The sequence below is a fragment of the Protobothrops mucrosquamatus genome, unplaced genomic scaffold (assembly GCF_001527695.2).
Source record: "Protobothrops mucrosquamatus isolate PMUCROS unplaced genomic scaffold, P.Mucros_1.0 scaffold695, whole genome shotgun sequence".
Classification (NCBI taxonomy): domain Eukaryota; kingdom Metazoa; phylum Chordata; class Lepidosauria; order Squamata; family Viperidae; genus Protobothrops; species Protobothrops mucrosquamatus.
Window position 1 is genome coordinate 88481 of NW_015386978.1, and position 10447 is coordinate 98927.

The 10447-nt window shown below is 36.8% G+C and overlaps 1 protein-coding gene across 1 annotated transcript; it reads right to left on the reverse strand.

Annotated features, from left to right (window-relative positions):
* Window positions 1-1081: 1081 nt before the first annotated feature.
* Window positions 1082-5442, reverse strand: LOC114922711 (vomeronasal type-2 receptor 26-like). Its single transcript, XM_029284533.1, has 4 exons — window positions 5302-5442; window positions 4485-4712; window positions 2446-2572; window positions 1082-1980 (listed from the first exon to the last, which is right to left on the reverse strand). The coding sequence occupies exons 1-4, from the start codon at window positions 5440-5442 to the stop codon at window positions 1082-1084; spliced, it is 1395 nt and encodes a 464-aa protein (XP_029140366.1).
* Window positions 5443-10447: the final 5005 nt, after the last annotated feature.

Below are 10447 nucleotides of genomic sequence, written 5' to 3' on the forward strand. Positions count from 1 at the left end.
CCGTACGGGTCTGGATGGGGAGAAACAGACTCAGGCTCAACCCTTCCAAGACTGAGTGGCTGTGGTTGCCGGCCCCCAGACATAGTCAGCTGACTCCGTCGCTGACTATAGGGGGCGAAACTTTGGCCCCCTCGGAGAGGGTTCGCAATCTGGGTGTCCTCCTGGATCCACGGCTGACACTAGAAGATCAGCTGACGGCTGTGGCTAGGGGGGCGTTTTACCGGGTACGCCTGGTTCACCAGTTGCGGCCTTTTCTGGACCAGGACGCCTTGCGCACAGTCACCCATGCTCTTGTCACCTCCCGCCTGGACTACTGTAATGCTCTCTACATGGGGCTCCCCTTGAGGAGCACCCGGAGGCTCCAGTTAGTCCAGAATGCAGCCGCGCGGGCGGTGATGGGAGTGACTCGTCGCTCCCATGTAACGCCGCTGTTGTGCGAGCTGCACTGGCTGCCGGTGGCTTTCCGGGTGCGCTTCAAAGTGTTGATTATCATCTTTAAAGTGCTCCATGGCATCGGACCTGGTTATCTCCGAGACCGCCTTCTGCCGCAGATTACCTCTCATCGGCCGATACGCTCCCACAGAGAGGGTCTCCTCAGGGTGCTGTCAGCCAGACAGTGCCGGCTGGCGACCCCCAGGGGGAGGGCCTTCTCGGTTGGAGCCCCCACCCTATGGAACAAACTACCCCCAGAGATCCGGGTGATTCCGGATCTCCCCTCCTTCCGCCGCGCCCTCAAGACATGGCTATTTAAGCTAGCAGGTCTGGCCTAAGGGATATTTTAATCTGGTTTTTAAAACAATTTTAAAAAGAAATGGCCAATTAATATTTTGTTTTAATTACTTTTTAAATTTAGTATTTATTGTATTATCTATTGTTTTAAATGGCTGTAAGCCACCCTGAGTCCGTTGGGAGAAGGGCGGGGTAGAAATTTAAATAAAGTAAAGTAAAGTAAAGTAAAGTGAAACATAGCCCTATGAGATTACTTTTTTTAAACTGATGTTTATGAAGATGGCTATATGTAAAGAGCCAGTTAACTATTAGATAGATAATAAGATCTAAAAACAATTTGCTTGTTCTTGTTCTATTTCTTATGTATTAAATGCTCTCTAGTGTTGAGCTCAGGTTTAAATATCATTATATAGAATTTGGGGATGAAGATGCATCCCAGTAAGCCAGCACTGGAAGAAAGGATAGAGAAGATCTCCACAGCCACCATATATTTCCCTTTGGTGCTCGTATAGGTGGGGACAAAAGTCACCCAAACACTGCAGAAAACCAACATGCTGAAAGTGATGAACTTGGCTTCATTAAAACTGTCTGGCAACTTCCTGGCTAGAAAGGCCACAATGAAGCTGAGAAGGGCCAAGAGGCCCATGTAGCTCAAGACACAGTAAAACATGGTGATGGAGCCTTCATGACATTCTACTATGATTTCTCTATGGAGTGCCTCCATGTTTAAATTAGGAAATGGGGGAGAAGTAGCCAGCCAACCAATACAAATTCCTACTTGAATGAAGGAGCAGAACAAGATAATAGAGTAGGCCAACTTTTGCCCCACCCATTTATGGAATAGGCTTCCTGGCTTTGATGCTAGGAATGCTACAATGACCATGATAGTTTTGGCCAATATAGAAGAGATTGCAATAGAGAAGATGATGCCGAATGTTGTTTGTCGGAGGAAGCATGTTGCCCTATTGGGGTGTCCAATGAACAGAAGTGAGCAAAGGGAACAAAAAAAGAGGGATGTAAGTAGAAGGTAAGTGAGGTTGCGATTGTTGGCTTTGACGATGGGAGTGTCCCGTTGCTTGATGAAAATTACAAGCACAAGACCTGTGGAGAAGGAAAAGAGAAGAGCCAGAGACACCAGAATGATGCCCAGTGGCTCTTCAAAGGAGAGGAAATTCATTGTCTTTAGAATACACTCATCGTGAGCTTGGTTTGGGAACTGATCCTCTGGACAACTCTCACAAATCTCCATGTCTGAAAAGAAGAAAAGAGTTTCTGAATAGAATTAAACTTTTCTCAAGTATCAGAACTGCTTTTCTAGAGTTCCCTCCAATGGGTTTTCTAAAACTTTTTGTAACTCTTGTGCTTCAATTTTTTCATTAGTTGATCAGAATATAAAATACAAAGGATAATAAAAATGATGGGAAACAAGGGAAATAAAAGAGAAAAAGAGAGGTTGAATAGAAAGGGGAAAAACATTAATCCTGTAGCAAGTAGAAGATAATAATATTAAAGCCTCACTTTTTATTTTTTACACTGTAGTATATATACTAGCTATTTCTATAACAACAAACTTATTTAATCAGGAAAACAAAAATCAGAGTTTCATTTTTTCCATCACAAGCATAAAATCTGGAAGTTTTTTCCAAATAGAAAAATAAATAAATAATCTGAAATGAACTTTTAGGCATAGGTTCATTGGGATGCTATGAATCTTACCCATTTGTTTGGTTATCATCTTTTCTGGACAGGAAGCACAAGCATAGCAGCAAAATGATTGCCCTTCAATCTTGTTCTTTATTTCTCCAAGAGGACAAGGATCATTACATAAAGAGAGAGGAGGCAGCTATCCCCAAATAGAAAAAGAGATGAGTATTAATCTTTTGTTTTTGCTTTTGTTTAGAGCCAATGAATATGAATGAGACAGTTGATAGCTCTTCCATGAAGTAGACTCAGACAATTTAACCACGAAAAAGGCTGCCAGATCCAGGAATACAACTGAATTGTATTTAATTTTTTATTATTTTAACCTACGTTCAATTAATGCATTACAGCCCAGAATTATATCCAGATTTTGATTATTTCCGACATTCTTCCACATTCAAGTTGCTTCTTAGTACCTCCTAAATTCAAAGGTCCCCCATCCTTTTATTATTTCAAAGATTTCTGAAGATATGTTGTTCACCCAGCTTTTTGGCAAAGATGAATGACATCCCATTCTTTCTTATCCCTGTCTTCATTCATGTCATTTTCTCATCTATCTTTGCTTTTTATGTTGTCATTATATCTTTGTATGGTCCCTTCTTTGTATGTTACTCTCAAGAGAAAAAGTTTGGTTTTTTTTTTTCATGGATATTAAGGCGGTTGAGCATTCCTTGAGAAAAGGAGACTTGATAGACATACCAGAGAAGAAAAATATTTTATTCTATGAGGTAAACTGGGAGGAGTGTCTTAAATTTAATGAGCTAATTAAAGTTAGGATGGATTTTTACAAGTCTGATTTATGAAATTGAATGACATCTCTAATGTACAGTAGTTTGCTGTTTATAAGGTAGGTCTGCAAATGTTTTTTTCATATATAATTCTCTAGTAATTCCTAAAGTTTTTAAAATATTATTGAAAGTGAATTTGAATGTTGGAATGTTAGGAGGAAGTAAAAAAAGATGTAGTAGAATTTACTGATTTTAGAAATACTTTTAAAGTAAAGTTTTAAAATGGATGTTTAAAAAAAGGATTTCCCCCTTTGGTAAGAGAACTTGGGACAACGTAGTAATTGTGTTAATATAAATGATGATAATTTGGGAAGATTAATAAGTGCAAACAGAAATATATATTATTTCCTAAACTTTACTGGACCTAAAGGAAAAAGAAAGAAGAGGTAAAAAAATGATTGTTTTATTCAAAGAAAGGAACATATTTAATTTTGTTCCCATTTGGAAATCACTTCAGGATTTTGTGCTTTTGATGGAAAAAAATGAAACTTTGATTTTGATTTTGCTGATTAGATAGGTTTGTTTTTATAAAAATGGCTAGTATTTATTATTGTGTAAAAGGAAAAGTTGAAGTTGTAATGTTCTTATCCTCTACTGTGCTAAAAAGAGTCAGTAGTCAATGCCTTTTTTTCTTTTTCCCCTTCTATCACAGTTTTTCCTTTTCCCATTTCCCTCCCTTAGTTTCCCATTATTTTAATTTTGTTTGAATTTTATATTCTGATCAACTAATAACAAATTTAAATGAGGTGAAATACTCTATAGATGGATAACAATGCTAAATCCAGTGTAAACATCTGGCTGACTGAATTTACTGGCAACTAATGGAAAGAACCTAAAACTTTGAGGATTTGAAGAAAGCTGAGAGTTTGAGATTGTTAATTGTTTGTTTCACTGAAGAAAAGACTTTGTCTCTGGTAGCATTAATTATATTATTGAAATTTGGCTACATATGAGTTCTTTCTTGGGAATGAAAGTTTAGATATCAAGGTTTAGATATCAGTTGGGAAGGCAAATATCTGGGCATGGAACTGTATTTCTTTAACTAACTGAGAGCAAATTTCCTTGCACAGGAAATTTGGAAATTCTAAAGAATGAGATTATACAACATTAAACAGGCCAATACGTCGGTTTTTGCACATCTTCGACAGAGATGCAGTGCAATGTAATTGGATACTAAAACTAGTGCTATCTATGGGCTAAAGGAAAGGCTACATTTGTGCAAAGTAGTGTATATGAAATTGGGTCTTTTGGTCAATGTTATGGTACCTGAGTGAATTCATGATGCCACTGAATTTTGTCTGGATGTATGCAGAAGGTTTCTTCTGGAGGAGCTCGTGGATCCATTTCTCCAACTGGAATGTTGATATAGGAGTTGTTTGGGAAAGTAACCAAATTTACAATGTCAAATCCAGCCTCTAGGACCCCTTCTTCATTTAATTTAATTTCATCTCCAGCATTGTTGTTGAAGGAAATTCTCTGCAGAAATGAGTGGAGCTTGCAGAAGAAAAAGGATAAGGGTTACAAAGAAAAAGATATGTTTCCTAAATGGCCTCACGCAATACTTGCTTTTAAATTTGGAGTGTTTCTTTCCCCAAAATAAGAAAGTATGGAGGACTGAAACAGTCTAATTGTTATTATTGGACCATAATCCATGTTGGATACTAAAATCTCTTTTGGTACTCAGTGAATTTGTTTCGTGACATTTCTGTAAGATAGTTTGAAAAGTGTAAGAAGAAACAATAGGAAAAAATATAGTACAGAGAATTAGTAATGAAGAAGAGGTTTAAAGATCAGTTGAGTTGGTGTGGAAAGAAGGAAAAGCTGAAATGTGCAGGCAAAGGACAATTATTATTATTATTATTATTATTATTATTATTATTATTATTATTATTATTTGAATTTATACCCCACCCTTCTCCTTGCGGACTCAGGGCGGCTTCTGTGGGTCAATATTTGTAATGCGTGAACATCTATTATCTTTAGATAGCTGACTTACAATGATCTGTTGACTCTTTTAATTTTGGCACTCTGTTGTAACCATGAAGAATCTTTTAAAAGAGAACTGAGAAAGAGGAAATCTTACCTGCCAGGCTTCTACAATCTTGGATCGCACTTGATCCCTGCCCTTTTGTATGTTCTGATGTGTCCTAATTGTGTGAGCAGCTTGTAAGGCTTTAGCCACAGCAAAGACAGCATTGTAGATACTGTAACTAAGGCTAAGCATGCTGGTTTCAAAGAAGGGTGCAAGAAGGTTCTCCAGTCTTTCTTCTCCAGTACAGTCCCCTTCTTCAGGAGCATCTTTATTTGGTATGGAGCAGCTAAAAGCTTGGTTCCAAAAATCTCTGATGAAGCCATCTTGATTTGCCCCAGAAAAGGTGACAGACTGTATAAATTGTTGGAAACCTGGAACTTCTTTTTTGTTAATTGAGAAGGAAATGGCCCCATGGAACATTTGCATATCAAGCTCCCTTTGGAAGGTATGTAATGTGAAATCATTTTGTGCCATTGTGATCCACACTTTTGTTGCAGAATGTTTCTGTGAAGACTCAAGAGCACTTGAAAGAAAAATTGGAGTCAATAGTAGAGTAGAGGCCAGCCACATAAAGACTATGTTTTCTCCATGTATAATAACTACATTTGCTGTTTTCTCTGTGAACAAAGTAATGTGCCTCACACATCGTTCAACCAAGTCTAATCCTTCATGAAAATGGAAATTTCTGTCAACCCTTTCTGTGAATTCAGAGCAGATTTTATTTTCCGAGAGCATAGGTTCCAGAGTTTGTATGAAATGTTCTCCATGTTTGTCATCTACAATGACAAATCCTACCCATTTCCATCCAAAGTACAGGAGAAGCTGAATTAAACCATCGTATTGGGGAGCTTCATCGGGGGCCATGCGATAAAAAGGGGGGAAACGTGATTCAACCGTCGCTACCAATTGAAATGAGCCATATGAAATCTAAAGAAAAGAAAGGAGGAATAAGAGAGAGAATGATAGAGAAAGAGAAAGTATGGATGAATGCATTTTATTTCTATTGATTTAAAACACTTTAGCTTCAAAAATATAGAAGCTTAATATTTTAATTTAGTTTAGATATTTCCCAAATGCGAGATATCCATTTTTGTACTTTCCTGTCTATTTGTCTACCTATCTATCATCTCACTTTCTCTCCCTCAATATATACTCTCTCTGTCTTTCTCTCTCTCTCTCCCTCCCTCCCTCTGTCTCTCTCTCTCTGTCTCTCTCTCTTGTCTATCTTTATCTATCTCAGCCCTTTTTCTTTAGCTAACATAATAAAGTGTTTTAATTCATCCTAGGTCAATACATTCCATATATTATCCCTCACACTTTTAAATATTAAACTAATATGCTTGTGTACATTATGTTTAAAATATACAAATAAAAATCAGTGATTGTAGCCCCAATAATATGAAGATTAAAATATCCTCTAAATATCCTCTAAAATATCCTCTAAAATTATTTAAGTGTGGATTCATCTTATCAGTTTTGGAAGCAGCGATATACTGAAGTGAAAGTTAGATTAGTGAAAATCTACACCTTATATTGGTTTTTTTTGTCAAATTCTACATCTGATAAACCAGGTTCCTTGATGGGAAAATCAAGAGATTATAATCTGTGTGATAGTAATAATTCCACAATTCCACCAATCCTCATCTATGGCTCCAACCTGTGGAATCTTGAAAAGCTGCAAAATTTCTGCCATGCGAATGGATGTTTCAGGGCTCATCCCTCCGATGATTCCCATAATTTTCTTTTGAGTCCCACAAATATAGTTGGGGACAATTTCATGCAACTTAAAAAGCAGGTCCAGAGTGGTACGATAGGTCATTAGTGCATCAGAGTAGCTGTCATAGATGTGGAATCCAAGGGTGATGTTTGGCAGGATGTGACGATCCTTGTTGATCTCTTTCACAGCAAACACTAATGCCAAGATGTGTTGGTAGAACTTTGTTATCACACTGTAAATAAAGTGACTTGCTTCAAAAGAGAATTGTGGTATGCATTATGCTACTAAAGAGATATGCAGTGAGAAAAAATATATGAAATATGTTTTGATTTTGCTTTTCTAGATTGCCCTTATGTTGTGCATATTAGAGATATTGCTGAATTTCCACAATTTCTCTCTTAAAATTTAAGATTCAGATCTTTATATAAAGTATTAATTGTACACTTGAAGAAATAATTAAACTGTGATGGACCCATATAAATTAAAGGAAGAGTGAATTATTTAGTTGAGTATAAAGTAATGAGTTATCTCAGATTAATTAATCTGAGCTATTGAGCTATCTCAGATTAATAGGAGGAACTATGAAAGACTTTACAGAAGGATTTCATTTCTGAAACAACTGAATAGTTGTCATGTAAGTCTACAGAAGAATTCCTATTATTTCCCATTCTTGGAAATGAGAGATTATTTTGATTTTAGAGTTCCATGCAAGTTTTAATCCTCTGTAAACTTTCATTTAATTCATTATTAGAAAACATTCATCTTATAACAATGAGCAGCTCCTGCACAATCAGATCAAGGGTAATAAGAATTGTAAAAACTAAACATTTTACTCTTTGAAATGAGACAAAATCTTGGATAGTAGAAGAAGTGCCTCAAAGCTTTGAAGAGGTTACTGAGTGGTTAAAATTGGAAAGGGTTGATTTTTCCATGAAAATCTGAGCTGAGTGGAAATAATTTATGAGTGTATATTATAGAAGATCTTATAATGAGGAATGTAGAGTTGAAGAATATAGCCATATAATTAGAAATTCGTGTTTCCTTCCACAGTAATTTTTTTCTGCTCTAAGAGCTTAAGAGAAGATTGTGAGTAAAAGAACCCACATTTCTCCTATTGTTGTGTTTGAGCTTTTGTGTTTCTCCTTTTGTGTTTGAGCTTTGGTTTGCTCTTTCAAAGATTGTAAAATGCTCTGTGATCTTGTTGAAATAGGACCTCAACTACCTAATCAATACATGAAAAAATAGAGACATGGTATGAATAACTAATGCCTCTCCAAGGTTTTGGAAATTATTTTTATTCCACAGTCAATGCATTTCTGATTCTAATGGTCTAAGGAAAAGACATATTTAAAATATTATAGAGACTTTTATGTTATGGTGAATTAGGGCTGGTACTTTTTTCAACTATAAGGAGGTTTCAGTTCTCAACTCCGTATCAGCTCACCCTTTTCTATTATCCTTTTAACTGAAATTAGAATATTGGGTGTTGAATGAACACATTATTTTTACTTATTAAACTGCTATTAAAGATTTGCCCATCACACATTGATAGAATACATTGATTGAACCTCTGTGTTTTACAGAAATGGAAAGAAGAGAGCAGGACTAGATTAAAATCAGGTAAGAGAGTGATTTCTTACTATGGGATGTCAACTGATTCCATAGAAGGATGTCTTTTGAATCTAATTTCGGGGAACAAGTAATGGACTTGGGACATCAATCCCCCAATGAGAAGTTCTCCCTCTTGGTACCATTCATGTGGAATTTTAAGGGCTTCATCTCCAGTGCAGTTTAGAGGTTGTACCTTCATGGCCAAGTCTAGAAGCAGTAATATAGCAATAAACCCCAACATTCCTATTCATTTGGCTTCTCCTATATTGCTGTTGCCAGAAGTCTAGATTCAAACTGATGCTATAGACAGCAGAATAATTGCTATCCACATTGAGATCTTACTTAAGATTTTGTCATGTCTCAATAATCAATGTGATTCCTTTTCCTAAGCCTCAATTATTTTGGGGTTCTTCCCTGGAAATTTAAGAAAGCACCAGAAGATCTTGGTAACCAAAATATTTTCTCTTGGTCCTCTAAGTGTGAGACTTCAGCAGAATTTCAATTGTCTTATAGAACTCCTCTAAGACAGTTTTCCTTGTATATCTTGCAGGTGTGGGACGATGGAGTAAGTCCCACTTAGAATCTGTCAGCAGTGGAATTGATCAGCAGTCTAAAATTATTAGCACAAAATCCACAAGCACTATATATATGTGATACGAACAACAAGTAAATACAAAATCCTAATGTATGAAATAATACCTTGAAGGTTTGTATCTATTCTTGCATTTGTCCTTGATATTTCCTTCAGATGCATCTTGACAGCCCCTGGAGGATTGACCTGTTAATTTAATCATAATGTTTGTGATAAGTAGACAGATGTTAACTTTGTTATTAGAAATGCTGAAACAAACGTATTTGTGAAATGCTAGTGAAAGTTTTTTAAGGTTGAGTAGATGTGGTTGAGGTTCATACTTTGGCAAAGTGGCCTTTTGTCCAGGATTCTGCATAAAAGATTTGTGGCCATATACATTTTCTAAATATATCAATCAACACACACACACCATGCACAGACATGAATTAAGGCAAATATATGTGTCCCAAATAATGTTTCAGGATCCAATCTAGGTCGGTCACTGGGACCAGAGGTTTAATCTTCTGAGCTTTTGGACTTGTGATTGCTATTAAGTCATTGGCTGTTGTTTCCTTGTGATGTCAAGTTGTCGGCTCCAAAGTACCTGTTAAGTTGGTGGAAATCGACACTCCTTTTGACTGACAAGGGGTCTGTTTCACAGGCTTGAATCATTTCCCTGACTATTTTTGTACCTGCTCAGCGAACAATCTTAGTAGCTGCAAAATTGAATATATGTCCTTGTTCATTGCAATGTGAAACTGAGGACTTGAAAGCACAAGGAAACAATAGCCAACAACTCAATAACTGGCCATGAACTATTTATTTATTTATTATCGTGGTTTTTAGTATCGCCTGTTCACCGCCCTGAGTCCCGCAAGGGAGATAGGGCGGTATATAAATTTAATAAATAACTAAATAAACATCCCATTAAAAAGTCACACACCAACAGGTACCACATAGATACTATGCATGGAATAGCTCAAACCACACATTTTGGTAGACAGAAGTTTCCCAAGGATGGGCTCTGAAAGCTGAGAAGACTAACCTTCCTGTCCTGGTAACCAACATGGATTGGAACCTGCAAAACACACACACACAGAGACTCTCAGACACACAGATACCCACACACTGATACACAGACACAAACATTTTTAGTTTCCTTATCTTTAAACTATTGTGATTGTTAAAGGTTGCATTAATTGTGAAACCTATGTGATGCCCCCATATATGTGAACTGCTGAACATGCCCTTGGAAGAAAACATTTACAGAAAACTGCACTGACCCAAAGTGGCAACAG